The 18454-nt window shown below is 33.7% G+C and overlaps 1 protein-coding gene across 1 annotated transcript in view; it reads left to right on the top strand.

Annotated features, from left to right (window-relative positions):
* The first annotated feature begins 1294 nt into the window (after positions 1-1294).
* LOC106667029 (MOXD1 homolog 1-like) overlaps positions 1295-18454 on the top strand; it is a 31404-nt gene continuing 14244 nt past the window's right edge. Inside the window, exon 1 of the mRNA XM_014394627.2 lies at positions 1295-1534. Coding sequence (XP_014250113.2) covers positions 1301-1534 — 234 coding nt within the window. The 5' untranslated portion in view covers positions 1295-1300. The remainder of the gene's footprint in view (positions 1535-18454) is intronic.

Below are 18454 nucleotides of genomic sequence, written 5' to 3'. Positions count from 1 at the left end.
ATTTTCAGAGAAATGTTTAGATTAAAAGATATCACGATTTTCCGACGCCAGGACGTGATATCTTTCAAAATCGATAAAAAGCGAAATTACTCTGAAATGGTTGAGAATCGGACCATGGACAATATGAACTTTTTTGTTCATTTTAGGGTGAAGAATCTACTGGAGAAGTTTGTAGCACGAGTAGCAATTCACCCTGTATAGTCTTTATGTACGTTATATTATTTATTTAAGCGGGCAGAGGTCCAAAATGCAACATACGATATAGTTTGCAAGAAAAAAAATACAAATTTATCCTTATGAAAAAAACAAAAACAAAATAAAAACTAGAATTTAAATTTGCATTAAACTTCCTGATTTTTAATTTTGTCTTGTTTTAATTACCTTGCTCACTGTTACTTGTTACCTACTTTAAGGTTGTTGTAATGTACTACAAATTATATATAAAAAAAAAGCATTAAATTTTACATTAAAGAAGGAAAATTAACATCATAGACGAACCGGCATGCACATGTGGTGCATCTTCGCAAGATTGGAAGCATCTAAATTATGATTGCTCGAGGTTCGCATATGCGCGCATGATAATCGTGCTGATACACCTATTGATGACATCAAGATTCTGCAAGGATTTTGAAAAATTTATTGATAGCATGGACATTAATTTATTAAATGCATAAACCAGACTGTCTGCAAATGTGGTATATATATATATNATATATAAAATGTAAAATTAATTATGTGAGATACCAACAGTATATTTCATCTAGATCTCAAGATAAAAGGCTAGTCAATTATAAAACATGTGGTTAGGGCAACGGTATATTGAAGTTCGTGGGTTCGAATCTCGCTCGTGACACATCATTTTCTTCTCAACCAAGAATAATTAATTGAAAAAAGTAATTTTAATTGACCAAATTACATAAATGGTTAGTAATTTTAATGTTGGATGTTGGTGTGCGAGTCGAGGTACCCATGATAACACGCGAGTGTAGAAGGACCTAATGATGTAACAGTTCAACATATAGTCATTTTTCCAATTAAAAATGAACTCGTTACATTTATGCTGGCACATGATGAAAAAAAAAGACTATTCTTTAAGGTCTTTCTTGCATTGAGTGATTTTTAAAAGGGATTGCGCAATTTTACCTTCAGGGCGAACAAAATTTCGCAGATGCAATAAAATTAATAAAGACTGAAGGGCAGAAAGGAGGGTTGAACTAGAGATGTAGAAGGGGGGCTTCCCCCAGGAGCGACCACCTGCCGATCCGCTGGCCGGTTTACGACGATTCGGTTAGTCTGAAGGATGTTTTCGTACGTGACGGTCTGGCTCGTTTTGACCGGCTTCTGCCGCGCTGCAGTCATGCTCGACGAGGATTTTGTCATCTCCAGCAACCCGCTGGAGCTGGAGGTCGAGGTGACCGTGGCCGCGAGGACGACTGGCTACTTCGCCCTGGGGTTCTCCCTCGACGGCAAAATAGCCGGAGCGGACATCGTCGTCGGCTGGGTCGACGACAAAACCGGCAAAGGTTCAATTATTGTAAGTGAAATAGAAACATCATTTCAAATAATTATAAGACTTCGATGTTTTTTATCGTGTAATGTTTAAAAACGCCCAAACAAAAAACCTATATAATTTAATATTTATTATAATGCACATTAAGTTTCGTCCCTGACTTTTGATTAGATTTTCTATATGTTTTAACGTTATTTGCTTATTATTTGCACTGTACCCAATTCTAGCCTTTTTTTCTTCGATTATTTTTTAAAATTGAGCCCTCAAAGACGATCTTCACCATTGTTATATTTATTTATTTTCAATAATTTGTACATTTAAAAAAAACTATCGTTATTTTTATCTAAGAGTAGAGGCAAGAGTATCAATTTATTTTATACTATTTCGGAAATGAATTTATTTTAGCGTTGCTAGACGTGCATTAGACGGAAGGAGCTAGATCCTGTTGTTGTGCGTTGTTGTTTGTACTGTCATAATATCTTGAAATATCTTGAAGTTTTTTATTGAGATAGGACTTTCAACATTTGTGGCAGACCATTATTTAACATTTAAAACATGACATTTAACATGTAAAATTAATTTTATACCACCAAATAATGTAATGTAAATGTCGGTCTGAAAGTTCGTTTATTTATCGTTTTTGGTCATGCAGGTCCGCCTATCCTAGCTTATGCTCTAGATAGATGTTTTTCTTCTTCTGTTATTATAAAGATTTAATTTTTAAAATTTATTTTTCTTGAAGTTTTATCACTTACTCATGTTTTGTTAATTGAAAATGAAAAAAGTTAAGTGGAATTATTTTTGAGTGACTGACTGACACTACTGAAAAGTTCTTAGGTAAAAGCTTATTGGTTTTACATTTACACACTCTTTAGGCAATTTATCTGGATGATTTTTTAGAAAAATATAACAGGTATGCCAAGGTTAATGTGATCTGTGAAGATCTTTTAGTCCCACATGTTTTTTTGTTTTTAATTTCCATTCAGATGAGACGATTTCTAGGGAAAATCCGAGTGATTTTCCGAGATCTGCCATTTCTCCGGCTAGATTAAATTAAAACTCCCACGGACGTTCAGTACGATCGTGGGAAAGGATGTGACTCTTGTTTGTTTCGGCTCCGCCGGTCCATGGGTGCTCGGCGGTTGGGAGATGCTGTTTGAATTTACATTTCCCAACCAGTTGAAAAAGCGCCGTTCCAACAGCCGTCATATTTTAACGTTCGAGCCGGGTTGAAAGTCCATTTCGCCCTCTCAGCTGGAGCCAAATGACTTTTGCCCCAGACTGCATTCCTCCAGTAACTAAGCCATCTCAATCACCGTGGACTACGATTTAATACCCATACATCTACTGCCATACACATGCAGAATCATTAAAATATCATTATTCGTCATGCATATATTGACTTGTAAGAGTTCTTGAAATCTGGGGGTGATGAACATGTATTTTGGTGGTTTCCATTTATTCCGGTCTGCACACCCTCCACATTTTGGCCTGGCAGACGCCCTTTGTTTATCTCAGATTTGTGATATTATTTTTATCCTTGATACCTAGGTGTTTTTGAAAAAATATTGGAATTACTAAATCGATTAGAGTTCGTGGTCCGATTGACCAAATAACTTCTTTCAATTTGTTCGTTAAAGTTGAGATAAAAAAGTCAGTGACACGAATCGGACCACGAAATCTAATGGATTTAATAAGTAAAATGAAGTATATCTTCACTAAGGCTCTCCCTGGCCATTTCATTTGTCGCCGAGAATCAAATAGATTAAGCGACATTTGAAAAATGGCAAAAAGGAGGTAAAATTCAAAAGGTGCGGTTTAGATGGGAAGTTAGTGTCCGAGTGGTTCGAGGTCACGATAGCTCAAGTGCTAGAGCAGCGGCGTATCTAGCCGAAGATCTTGGGTTCGAATCCCGCTTGTGACATTGACTTTTTTATTTCAACCAATACCTTACATAAAGATTAATTAATATTGGAATTACGTTGGATATGAATTCAGAGTAGTTGAGATTCGAACCCGGGACCAGTAACGATTGAGTCCATGTATTTAGTATATTTAAAATTCATAGGTTTCCTTTATTGTTTAAGAGCTAGATGCTGAAAAATAATTATTCAGGTGTGCATATCGTTAATCTGTAGCTTTATCGATTCCGATTATACTCCAGTGGTCGGAGTGTTATTTTGTGTGCATCCTCTTTGTTACATCAGTGATGACTGTGCGCCGACCGCGTCTGTGCTACAAGAGTGCCGCGAAAATTTTCTATAAAAAATATTATAATTTTTTTATTTATAAAAGAAACCCTAAAAACTAAGACCCTGGTGGCAATCTAGTCTCAATATCGATGTTAACGAGAAAGCTGCAATTGTCCCCCCCCCCCAAAAAAAAATTTCTTTTACAGCTTTACTATCAAGTGTGTAATCGTTCAAAAATGCAAGTTTTTCAATTTGACAAGAAAGCCAGGAGTTTTGATTATTTATTAACTTATGATTTTTCCTTCTTGAAGGTGTAATAATAAGTCATCTAAAAAAAACCACAACCAGTTTTTATCCACACGTTTCGGATTTATTTTAATCCTTCCTCAGGTGAGTTAACGCAATTTTAATGACTGATGACCACTGTTTTAACCATTGCGTTAACTCACCTGAGGAAGGATCAAAATAAATCCGAAACGTTGTGGATAAAAACTGGTTGTGGTTTTTTTGAGATGACCTATTATCCCACCTTCAAGAAGGAAAAATCATAAGTTAAACTGTTGAGGTCAAAATATAAGAAAACATCGTTACCCTAATTATTTATTAAATAAAATTTCGGGCAAAATAAGAGATTGAGATATATCAAGCTTTTCTGAATTTGAAATGAATTATTACTATTATCATAAAGTTCATCTGAGATGGACTGTTGTTTTAACTTAGGGCGCTGCGGAAAAATTTTGATATATCGAGGACGCCAGAAGAAAAAGTTCGGAAACCGCTTTGTTACATAGTTATGAGAACAACCCCATCTTGCGAGAATATATATTCTCCTAAGCAGACCAAAAGAAGGTTAATTTAGATAAAAATTTTCATTCTCACATGATATTTTAAAAATAATTTGTTAAAAGTTCAAGAACGGAAAAAGACAGTCCTTTTTATGGGATAACATCCCTTGATTCTAAAAAAGTACCAACCATCCTTCACGTCCTTTTAACTTCTATATATATCTATGAGAATCGTAGAATTCGCGAAGTAAACGGACCAGCTACTCCAGAGGCAATAGTTGATAACCGCTTCTTGACCTGTCCATCCTCAGAGTAGTGAACAGCGGATTAATAAAGAAGGAGTAAATAAGAACTTTTTCAAACGCGAAAAGTCCAGTCTTTTCGCTGTAGTTGTAATATGGAACTCACGAGAATTAAGCCCCGGGGCCAAGATCTGATCTGACGTGACTTTACTCTCAATTCCATCCTGCTGTCTGCAACTACGTTTCTAGTTCCATGGAAATTCCAAAATCCTTGAATCTCTAAATTACCGAATCAGTGCTTAATTTCCAAGGGACGAATTACCAAATCTACGAGCTTTGAAGATATCTTTCGTAACAGAGAATTTTCTCGTTGACATTTTTTATTTGTATATATATATGTATACTTATTCTATGTATATATACTTATTCTAATTTCCTGAAAATAACTTATTTTATAACACATATTAAACTGATCAATCTGCTGAGAAAGAGCAAATACGTCTTTTTTATATTTTATTCCATTAAGTCTTGTAGGATTTTTGAAATATGTTCTGAAGTTATTTTATTACTAATATGTGGTATATTGATGCGTTAAAAGCCAAACAAATATAAACAAAAAAGGAAAACATGTTTTTGATACTGCAGATTTGAGATAACATTCGCGTACTGATTTGTGACCAGAATGATGATAAAAATAAAAATAAAGCCTATTTAAAATTATGTATTAAAAGTGTATTTAACACTCCACTGTTGACAATGGCTTTCGGCCGTCTATCGACTAGTTAAAAATTAAACTAAAACATTGCATAATCATAATTCCCATATAATAAAAAAAGACTGATAACACTTTATTATAATTAACCTCCTTCAACAATATTTTCCTGTATTTATAAGCTTTTTTTCTACATAATTTGTATATGTTGTCAAGTTCCTTATTATTTACTTTCAGTACAAACAGCAGAGGACATCGCCGACCCTTTGTGTGTTTACTTTCTTTTAGGTTCTTTCACGGGTATTTTATTTACAGCCTATTTTACACTACAGCCATTTAAGCGTCTTGATCTTGTTACTGACTGTCTGCTTTTATATGCATGCCACGTCTGTAATACCCTAAAATGCTAGCCTTTTGTTTGTCCCTCAGGTTGCCAACTACAGAAATAGACGCAAAACATTCAATACGTATTTATACATTTCCATTCGATACAGACATAGAAGTTTGGTTACATTCAATCCCCCAGAGTACTCGATATTCCTCCGGGATGGTTTGAACCCACGCCATTCTCGCTAATAATTTACTTCTACTCCCAAGATCTTACACATTCACATCAGACTACTAGATATTCCTCGGAGCGGTGTTAACCAGTGTTGGACGAAAATTAGTCATGTCTAATGATTAATGATTGATCATTCAGACCGTTAGTCATGATTGGTAGTAAGTGACAAATTTAGTCATTAGTCGCCATATGTGATTGATGACTAAATTAGTCATGACTAGTAATTAAATACGAGGCATGACTAATTTAGTCACAATATAGTTATTCGTGACTAAATTTCGATAAATCATTTTCAAATGGGTGCTCAAAAAATGAAAAATACACTTCATCCCTTTTAAAAAAATTTCTAACAGAAATTTATTTCATCAAAACGAAAATCCTACAACACCTTATTTAACAAAAATCAATATTCCAATTATAAGTAAAACTCCGTCGTTATGAAAAGCCAAAAAATAATGATAATGATAATAATAATAATAAAATAAAATAAAAAAAATCCTATAACAAGCTAAATATGTTTACATAACCGATCAATGGAAAAAATATTTCTTTGAATTAAAATTTATTCCACTTAAAAAGAGAGATTTCTACATTATTTGGAAAATACACCATCTAGGGGTCTTGATTGTAATAAAATAGACATGTAGAATAATTATGTAACTTTGGTTTTCGTTTATGATAACAATTTTTGAAAGTTGGCCTTGAGCACGACTCTCATCTCAAAATTTTTATCCGGAGTCGGTTGGATTTTGGTAAGTTGGTCATTGTAGCCAGAGTTGGGGAAAATCAAACTAATTCAATCATGATTAAGAATTTTGATTGGTTTAATCATGATTGAATTAGTCATGAGTAAATTAATCATATGATTTAATCATACCTCATGATTGAATTAATTATGATTAAATCATATAATGATTAATTTACTCATGACTAATTCAATCATGATTAAACTTCAATCAAAATTCTTAATCATGATTGAATTAGTTAGATTTTGCCCAACTCTGGTGTTAACCAACCCCTTCCCTTCACGCTAATAAATTACATTCATTCCAATAAATTAACATATATAACACAACCACATCACACAATAATAAATTAAAAATACATAATGAACAAATACGATTTCTATCCGAAGAAAATAGTTAAAATCCAGTAATTCACCTCTTATATGGTTTGATTCAGTTTTACATTATTACTAATGCCTAAATAGCTATTGCTATCATATGTTTTAATGGATTGTATTGTTTATGGAAATCACTATTGTTACCAATATTTACAGCTAATAATTTTAAGTTCAGAAATTTTGTAGGTTATAAGCTTGTAGTGAAAGATTTACTACAATATTATTCTTGAGTTTTGGAACAATTGCAGGTTATTATTAACGTATGTTTGCTTATTTGAAATTGTCAAAGTCACATTGGTGGCTATGATTTAGAATTTTACTTAAGAAGTAAATTTGCACTTGTAAAATTTTAACGAGGAACGCCAGTTTCCTGAGAAATCATGTTTTTGTAGGTCTTGTTTAAAAGCTTGTTAGTTTGTTGATAAAAATCTGTAATTTATTCACTTCCTCTCATACCTGATCACTGTAAAACCAGTTGAGTAGGACCAACCTTTTCAATAATTCCATACAGCGTTTTCAATTATCAAGTGCAGAAGTAACGTTTTAAAATTATTCAAACCATGTTGGCTGTTTTGCAAGTTTTCTGTACATTTATTTACAATATACATATATCGTTCCAAGAATCTGGTTTGTACATTTTCGCTTATAAATTCAGCCATATTTTGATTTAAACCTTTTTTTCGTGAAAGCTCGATTGTCTCCGATTATTTTGGTCCGTGTACACAGTTTCTGTTTAAGTTACAAGCTGCTTTAATTATTTATTCGTGTAGCTTAATCGAATTCATTCATCAAGGTCTGCTTTGTTTCGCTGGTTTGACCTGCCAGACGCATTTCGCTATTTAACAATGTTAGCTTAATTCGAAAAACCAGACTGCCAAGAAAAACCTACGAGAAACTACAAATCTGACTTTCATTGATCTTGATGTTTGGTTAAATTTTGAATTTTGGACTAGAAACTAAATTACAGCACCTAATAGAAAAATTATAAATTGGGATGAACAGACATTTCTCGTAGGTCGTCTTCCCGCAGCATATCATTAAATTAATTTCGTCTGCCGGTTTGCTTTTGTACGTTGCTTTTCGTTACGCTCCGTTGAAAAAGTTCGTTAAGAAAAATTGGGGCCGCAGGTGCCGTCGGAGGGAAATCGTCTGCACTTTATCACTTCTGACGTACGTGGGAAATTATTTTAAAAAACGTTCGTACGACAATTATATATATATTAATTTAAAAAAAATATTAACTTGTTTTTCTTCCAAATGTTGCTTTTTTTTTAAAGCTCTTGAAAATGCATCGGTGGTCGCAACCGTTAAGGCCTTGACAGGGCGCTCATCAAGTTAAAGATCCAAGGTTCGAATCCAATGGCCCTGCTGAAATATTGAAAAGATTTGTTTGCTCAAGAGGAAGAAGGGCTGCTTGGCAATATACATTTAATAAAAAATACAGCTGGATGTAACTGTTAACCTTACAAGATTTGATTAAGAGAGATTGTGATTAGTAACCTACATATCTGAAAAAAGAGCAAGTATTTTGTTTGTGTCTATTAAATATAAATAGGATGATTGAAAGTGTACACAAAAAAGGGCATGGACATTATTACCGGCAGGGCCAGAATTGCCACGTGCCTCACGCATATGTTTTCGATGAAAGGGAGGATCTTTTCTGCCTTTCCAAAAGACTCTCTGTTCTACATTAATTACAGTCTTCAACGGTAAACTTATCACTGCATTCGAATCTTACTCAACATTTGATTTCACTTGGTAATGGCCTATTTGTATCCATCTATAAATTATTTCTTCTGAAAGATCTAAGAAACTCTAAGATTTAAACCAGGCACTCAATATAATGAAGAATGGTTTCCAACACCCTATTTTTAAAACTTTTCTAGCTGAACAATTACATTCTAAGTTCAATCTTTATTGTCTCTGAGACAATTGCCAAAGATATAAAGGCAAAAAAGACAAAAGATCAATCCTCCTCCAAAATTTACGTCTCATACTTTTTACTCAAAACCTTACAATTTTCCAAATAAAAGATGGCAAAACCACACAACATAAAACCACAGGAAACAATGTTGCAACCATTGTTGTCAACAAAACCAAAAGTGCAAGCCATAAGCGGACGAAACATACAGCCAAAACCTCCTTGTTCGGTTGCGGTTACCTTCCAGTAATTTCTTTGTAAGTTTTTCAGATGGCCCTTCTATGAATTTCTTCACGTGCCTCATATTGGTCCACCAGATTTTGCACTCATTAAGGATCCATTTAAAGATGTATCCTGTTTTATGGCAAGATGCCTAGCCACAGTAGTGTTTAGGACCTAGAGAGTCCATGTTGGCTCCTTCTTTTGCCATGTCCAGTTTTTCGTTGTCTTATGCCCCAATGCACTGGGACCCATGCAAAGTCATACTTCTGACCTGGAAGTCGCTGACTTCCATCAGGGCCTCCGTGCAGTTCCAAACACTCTTTGCCTTCAACTCGCATGAGGCTATGGCCGATAGTGCTGCCGACCTATCTTCCGGGAATGTATTCCTAGCTTATTTGCCTGGCGCTGTGTTCAATCACTATGATTTCAGCCTGGAAAACTGTAGTGCATTTACCTAAGTTTAAAGTCAGTTCAGTCTTTGGATTCTTTCCGAAGACTACTACCCCATGCCCTGTCAGTTTTGTTGCCGTCAGTTTACCAGTAGGAATTTGCCTTTAGCAGTGTTCCTTCGGCCTATTCTTCCTGTTTTGTTATCAGTAGCTTGTACTTTTAAGTAAAGTTCTATTTTGGAGTAGTGGCATCACTCGGCATGTCTTATATGGCATCTGCTTGTGTTACCTCTCTCAAATTCCATTGTTTTTATTCTTTGGTCTATCCTTGCAGATGGTTGACCATTTATGAGCCTGTGGGCTGCTCTTGTTTGGTCTCTTCCTTGATTAAAACATGAAGTGATGGGAGGTTTAACGACACATCTAGGGCCGCAGTTGGCGTTGTGCTCATGGCTCCAGTGGCACTGAGACAAGCTTGCCTTTGGGTACCACATAATAACCTGATTGCCTTACTTTGCTTTAGATACTCTCAAATTACGGGATACACATATAGATTTAAAACTTAATTGGCTTATCATCCTAAAGACAAATTTAAAATTTGATATTTAATAGCCCTCACAATAAAAAATATGTATTATCAGGGAAAACTAAAATTATAAAAATACCTATTAATAATATAAAAACAGAAATGGCTGTCATTCCACCCGTAAAATATAAGAATTTAGAAATTGAAGAAGTCTAGTAAATCTCGTCAATCATGGGTATGTTGTCACATAACACAACCAATTGAAGCAGAATCGATTGATCAACTGAGTAAAGTCGATTTTAATAAACAAAAACCTTCCCAAAAATTTAATAATGACCCTATTAATATTAAATTAAATCATATGAATGAAGAAGAAAAAGTAGCAATATGTGCATTGGTAAAAAATTATCAGGAATTTTTCATCGCGAAATTGGACCTCTGGCATATGCCAATCAGGTAAAACACGTTATCCGAACTATATATGAAATAACCATTTATACGAAATCGTATAGGTATTCTGAAATTTACAAAAAAGAAGTTAGAAAACAAACTAACGAAATGTTAGATTAAGAGATAATCCATCTGCTTCTCAGTAGAATTTCCAAGAAACGAAAAAAGAAGAAGAAGAAAGGATTTCGATTGATAATTTATTATAGAAAACTGATTTTAAAAACTATGGATGATCGATACCCCTTGCCCAATATTACAGATCTTCTGAATAAGCTCGGGAGACTTCAATTATTGACTTAACATCCGGGTTCCAGCAGATTGAAACGGATCAGAACAGTGTACAAAAGACAGCATTTAGCACTGAAAATGAGCACTATGAATTTTTTAGACTCTTTTGTCTTAGAAACTCTCTACCTACTTTCCAATGCGTAATGGATAATATTCTTAGTGGTATTATCAAATGTATGGTATATATAGTTGTAGTATATACGACTAAGGGTATATAATTTTAAAATTCAACCGGGGGGATAAAACATAATTTTTAAAACGAGAAGTTTGGTCATATTATTTACACCAAAAAGAATCAAATCTAACCTAGATAAAAAAGTTATTCAAAACTATTCAATTTCAAAAAGAACAAAACAAATAAAAGGATTTTTATGACTTCTGGGCTACTATCGAAAATTTATTCCAAATTTCTCAGCATTAACTAAACCATTAACAAATTGTCTTCTGAAAAACGCAAAAATTGATAGTGATTAATATTAATAACTCTGACTACATTGAATACTTGACTAAATGCAGGCAACTTTTAATAACTAATCTATCTTACAATTCTCTGATTTTTCTAAAATGTAGTAGTGCTGTTCTACCCCAAACAATTAATGGATCCGACCTACCAATAGCCTATGCCAGTACAAAATTAAAATACCCAGAAATAAATCTTTCAGGAATAGAAAAAGAACTACTAGCTACTAGAAGAACCACTACCACAACAAAATGGTACAACAAAATATTTCCAAACGTTTTTATTTGGCACAAAAACTAGGTTTACTGTGAACAACGCCTTCAATGGCTATTTTCATGGGTGAACCAAGTTCGAAACTTTTAAAATTAGAAGAATTTGAAGACTAAATAGTTGCCAATAAAGGATGAGAGAACGTTGTTGCTGATGTGCTATCGCGGGTCGAGATTAATGATGATGAAACGCCAGATGAGATAAACGACTAAACAACTGGATGAGTTTTATTCGAACAATCCCGACATGAGTTACATCAATGTTGGCGATATAAATTTTTTTCCAGTTCAAGCAGAAATTTCATTTAAAAGCGAAGCTGAGAATGATCTGGAAAATGACTCAGTTATTGCAAATATCACGAACACGATCTAATAGCAGATGACTTTGCAATTCTTTCCAATGTAGAAAGCATCACTATCATGACGATTCCTATTATCGACGGCCCTTTAACAAAGGAAACAACCAAATAATAACCCACTTTGCCAATTTTGATTGAAATGGATCATTGAATTGGAAATTGAATTGGAAATTGAAATGGAAATTGAAATGGAAATCAATTATTTATTTTCCCTAGATTTTTTATTTTATTTGTATTGTAAATAGCATGAAAATTTATTAGAAATGGTTATGTTTTTTACTGTAGGAAAATATAATAAAGGGATTTTGAAAAATAACAAAGTAAAAAGTTTTTATTCCATAATTTGTTTAGTGGACACAATAATTTTTTTAAACAATTAATACCAATTAATATAATGTCCTCCATTAGTTAAAACCTCTGTGCACTTGTTAGGCATACTGTTATTAAGGTTGTTACTAATTTTATAAGAAATTTCACTCCATAGATGTTGCAACGCTGCACTCAGTTGTTGCAGGTCATCTGGTTGCGGATGGTGATCGAAAAGCCTTCCCCTTGCTACCATGTAAGGCCAGCTTACCAGAAAGGTTACGAATCGTTTGTGTTAATAAAGGCTTTGCCAAAACATCTTCTTGCAGTGACAATATTTCTGTCCTCCTTTAGTCGACCATGACCCCGAGGGGTTAAATGCCTGGGTAGACTCTTACCCCATCCCTAAAAGGTCCGGTACTTGGTCGGCTCACGTGTCCTGCATAAACCTCTTGCACTTGTTCACAAACCCCAAGATTTCGGACCATTTTATCTCGGGGAGTGATTTGGTGATGTCCGCTCATTCGAAGATTTCAAATCTAGACCTAGCATACCTATCACACTCTGCGAGGAGTAGTGCCTTGCCGTTTCTTCTTTTATTTCGCAGAAACGGCAAAAAGGATCTGGTACCCATTGAGAGTAGTAGTAGTAGAGTAGATCTGGTACCCAGAGGTGTCTTCTCAGTGGGCAGTGGCACGTCAGGATCAGCCTCCTAATTCTCTTCCTTGAGATAGAGAATAGCCATTTCGATTCTGCTGGTTTGATCACCTTAATAAACTCTTTCGATTGCTTATGACCGGGGGATAGATTTCACTTATTAAGGAATTATGCCGCAGTTTTTAATACTTTCTTTCGCAGTGCTCATAGAGTGAGGTAATACAGGTTGTGGCCCGACAAACGCAGTATTAAAACCTTGTTTGGCCAGGCCATCCACCTTTTCATTGCCAAGGTGTCCTTTATGTGCTGGTATCCAAATAGGTGACCCTTCTCAACAACAAGGTCTCAAACCTGGAAGAGATCCTATTGATAAGATTTACAGTTTCCTCCACCAGTCTAGAGGTTGACAAATCTTTTTGTAATGACCTAAGACTAGCCTGACTGTCAGAAAAAATTCTTATATCTTTTCCCTTAATTTTATTTTTCATAAAAATACACATTAATGTCCCACTGTCCTCCTTTAGCGTCGAATTTCGCTGAGATCTACCAGTCCTCGGACTGGCACTCTGGGAAACGCCAACTTCCTCTGCGATTCCACTTGCCGGTGACCTTGATGACTCATTCTCACAAACTTATTGCGAACCTCTGGTTCAAGATGTCTTTCCATTGTTAAAGGGAATAGAACTGGATTAAAATGGAAAAAAGACAAGAAAAGGCGTTTGCTTACAAAATCAGTTATTTTCATGTGTACTACTCTTAAGTAAAACCGTTATTATTTTAACTTTAACTTATTATTAGTTATTATTTTAGTTAGTTATTATTAGTTATTATTTTAACTTTAATTTTAAAAACCGTTATTACTTCACTAATTTTGTGGTCCGCTTGACCAATTAATATATTACAATTAATTACGGTTTTTAGTTGAGATAAAAAAGTTAATGGCACGAGCGGGATTCGAACCCACGACCTTCGGCTAAATACACCGCTGCTCTCCCACTTGAGCTATGGACTTCGATCCCCTCGGACACTAACTTCCCATCTCAACCCCACCTTGTGAATTTTCCCTCCTTTTTGCCATTTTTCAAATGTCGTGTAATCGGATTGGATTCTCGACGACAAATGAAATGGCCACGGAGAGCTTTAGTGAAGTATACTTCATTTTAATTCATTAAATTCACTAATTTCGTGGTCCGCTTGACCAATTAATACATTACAATTAATTAAGGTTTTTAGTTGAGATAAAAAAAGAGGGAAAATTCAAAAGGTGCGGTTGAGATGGGAAGTTGGTGTCGGAGTGGATCACGATAGCTCGAGTGGTAGAGCAGCGGCGTATCAAGCCAAGATCGTGGGTTCGAATCCCGCTCGTGCCGTTGACTTTTTATCTCAACAAAAAACCTTAATTAATTGTAATAATTTTTAAGGTTAAACCAGTATTTTTTTAATATTTTTTTACGAGGGTTCGCAACAGCAGAGGTCATATAAACCCTCGGGGTGACGGTGTTTTTGAAAAAAAGCCCATTTGTAAGTATGTCGGGTTCAAATGCAGGGCCGCTGGATTCGAACCCGGGACCTTTACCTTACAGTGATGAGCGCCGTGTCAACGCCTAAACCGTTGCGGCCACCGACGCCCCTCGTTAAACTAGTAGTCTGAAAAAAAAACTTTTCTTACTACATATTGCTATTATTTAATATTATTGTATAGAAAAGAATATCTGATCCCCGGCTTATATCATTGATGATTCCCATTGCATTTGTTTTTGAATTTTTCTCTTTTATAGACTTTATGTACGTTATATTATTTATTTAAGCGGGCAGAGGTCAAAAATGCAACATACGATATAGTTTGCAAGAAAAAAAATACAAATTTATCCTTATGAAAAATTGTAGTAAAGTAGTAATTGTAGAAAAGTTGTAATGTACTACAAATTATATATAAAAAAAAAGCATTAAACTTTACATTAAAGAAGGAAAATTAACATCATAGACGAACCGGCATGCACATGTGGTGCATCTTCCAGCCGAGGATCGAGGTCACGATAGCTCAAGTGGTAGAGCAGCGGCGTGTCTAGCCGAAGATCGTGGGTTCGAATCCCGCTCGTGCCATTGACTTTTTTATCTCAACTAAAAACCTTAATTAATTGTAAGTTATTATTAACATTTGTTTTGGTTTGTATTTCCATTTTGTTTAATCCAACTAACAAGAATATATGAGTTAATTTAATTAAAATTAATAGAATAAGAATAAATTACAAAAATCCCTACTCATTTTTGAGCAGTTTAGTAAGAGACAGGAAAAATGTTGCACTATCTAATATTAAAATCCATAGTCAATTGTTTTTTTTTCTTTCCTCATAAATTAATATATCTGATAAAAATCAAATGAATGAATTATAATGTTAATGGCACGTTTAAAGAATAGGCAGTATAAAGTTTGATCCAATTGAGAATGTTGTCTAGAGGGAAGAATTACTATTTTTTCTTCAATAGTGACAGGTCCTGTATTCCACACCGAGAGCAAAATTGGCCATAGTAATTCATACATAATCGTTGTAGATTCGCATTACACTCTGATTTCTAAATAAATTCATTTTTAAATTTTTTTAAATTTGAGTAAATTAATATAATTGAGTAATAGGACATACAGGACAATTCTAGTGTACTGTTGTGTGTTGAGTACAATATAGTTCATGTATTGTTGTCAAAGACGAAATAAGTTGCTTCTCTTGGCAGAAGATTTCTGAAGCGTAGTTCCTTTAGAGCACGTTTTAAATTAACGTAATAAGATTCATCTTAGCCTTACGGTCCATACTCCGTTGGATATGCTCAAAATTATATGCTACTACTTTTTATATCTTTTTTTAATTTAATGTTATAAATATAACTAAATGTGAATTTCTGCATTAAAAGTTAGTAAATTGGTTTAAATTGCGAAGTCAGTGTACATGCATGTCAGGCTGGATCCTTTCAATAAGATGTCCTTTTCGCATAGATTTTGATGGGTTGAAACCAAATGCCTTCGAGGCAATTTGTAGAAGACTGTAGACGACAAATGTCTTTTAGTAATTATTGGATTTTAGTATGTAGTTAGTCAAACGAATTAATTGTTATAAATTTATTATGATATTTATGTGGGACGTATTGAATATTAAATAATTCAATATGACCTTCAGAACAAATTCAAACTTTACAATATAATTTTAACATATTTACCAAATTAGCTATATAATCTTCTTGAGGTCATTTTACAGGTGAATAAAGAACATCACTAATTAATCACAAGCTTTCGGCGAATGTTCCGCCATCTTCAGGGCTTAACTCAGTTGTTAGGAAAATTAAATTTATTGCACATGTTTGTTGTTTTTTTGAAGTGAAGGGGAAAATGAATCTATATACTAAAAACAAAAAACAGTCTTGCTTAAAGTCTAGTGACAGTCATCGGTCCATCCTTTGGTTTCATTTTTTCAAAAGTTAACACTCAATCTCTGGTACATGTATTTCTTTATCACAGATACGTTATATATACAACTTTTTAACTGTTTTTTTTACACTTAAAATTATAATTTAACTAGCTACAACTATGTACAAGGATTCGAAGAAATTGAGACACACGTTAAAATGCGTCTTTGATTTAGAAAAATTAAATATATTTCTTATATATTTACTTATTAAATTAGTTTTCACTTCCAACTCTTCAGTTTACTTGGAGTGTTTCAACAGTATCATTGAAATCTTTTATCATTTTGTCATTTACTGAATACATTGAATTTAACTGATTCTTTAAATTATTTTCAATGGATTTTACACTGGCCGAGGATTTATTAAAGGTTTCTCCATCGTAGTTATTCAGATTTCTCAATTAAATTAGGTTTCGATCCTATTAAAAAGCCCCTTTTATTTCTATTCGTTGTGTGAGCAAATAAATGATTAATTAATTAAGGTTTTTAGTTGAGATAAAAAAGTCAGTGCCACGAGCAGGATTCGAACCCGCGATCTTCGGCTGGATACGCCGCTGCTCTACCACTTGAGCTATCGTGAACTGGATCCACTCGGACACTAACTTCCCATCTTAACCACACCATTTGAATTTTCCCTCCTTTTTGCCATTTTAATAACCTTTTTGCCTTAATTAATTTAAAGATATTAATCGGTCAAACGGACCACGAAAACTATTGAATTAAAAGATAAATTTCATCTTCTATGATTGTTTTAGTGCGGTTGGAAAAAGTAAAATTGGCTATTATTTCATCTTTGATTAAATTATTTTGTCCGATATAATCATACAATCGGCGACATTGATTTTTAAAATTTTAAATTCTGTGAATAAGTTTTGTCAAAATAATGAATTAATGTATGTGCTGTTAGATCATCTAGCTTTGCTTTTCCTAAGTTAATTGGTAATAATCCTCGGTTGTAAGTCCTCTTATGTTGGTGTCTGAAAATGTGGCAAAACTATGCCGAAGCTCGCAGCGGTACAGGAACATGGGGACTCTTAATTTAGCAGTTTTTAGTGTTTTGTTGATTTCTCCAATTTTTTCAGGTTTTTATTTTTTTATTATGTATATATAGACTTTTTCTGTCGGGTAATTCTTCTTTGTTAGCATTTATCCGTTCCGGTGTTTTTTCTTTATTTTTATTTATGAAGTCTTGGCTTTTCATGTACAACAGTTTGGTTCTTTCCGTACGGTTTTCAATGTAATTTTTTATTAGCAGTTTTTCAATTTCCATTGCAATAGGGGTTGTTTCTAAGTGGCGATAAACAATTTCGAAAGGCGTACGTGTTATGATTGAATGTCTCGTGTTTTTATAAGCTAACATATTTTATATATTTTACTGTTGTACTTATTCGGCTGTTAAATAGACGTACTGTGGAACTTTTGTTCCATTAAATTCCGGGCGTTGTGGCAACGGGTTATAAAACTTACAATTGCATCTACAATTTCAATAGCTTGAAACATTTCAATAATTTTTAATTACGTTTTTATATATGCTATTCTTCAACGTCAATTAACTATTTGTGTATTTAGTAAAATCTATTTCAAAGTATTCACAATTTTTCAAAACTACTGATGAGTCTTTTTCGCATACATCGTTTTCCTAGTATAGGCAATATATAACTTTTGGGATTTTGAAAATCGTCGTTTTTAATCGATTGAGAATTATACCAGAATTCTTATTTTTGTTGTAATAAATAATGTACAATTTTTGGTTTTCTCGAAATCTAAATTGCTCAAAAATGAATAGGGATATTTGCAATTTATTCTTATTCTAATAATTTTAATTAAATGAACCGATATATTCTTGTTAGTTGGATATAACAAAATAGAAATACAAACCAAAACAAATGTTAATACTTATTTTTAATAACGGATTTAGTTAAGAATAGTAAACATTAAGATTACTGATTTTGTAAACAAACACCTTTTCTTATATTTTTTCCATTTTAATCCAGTTGTATTTTATTTAACTACGGAAAGACATCAT

Source organism: Cimex lectularius, unplaced genomic scaffold (assembly GCF_000648675.2).
Source record: "Cimex lectularius strain Harlan isolate CLEC.00 unplaced genomic scaffold, Clec_2.1 scaffold97, whole genome shotgun sequence".
In the NCBI taxonomy this organism is placed as follows: domain Eukaryota; kingdom Metazoa; phylum Arthropoda; class Insecta; order Hemiptera; family Cimicidae; genus Cimex; species Cimex lectularius.
The sequence above is the reverse complement of the archived record's forward strand: the minus strand, read 5'-3'. Positions and strand labels throughout refer to the sequence as shown.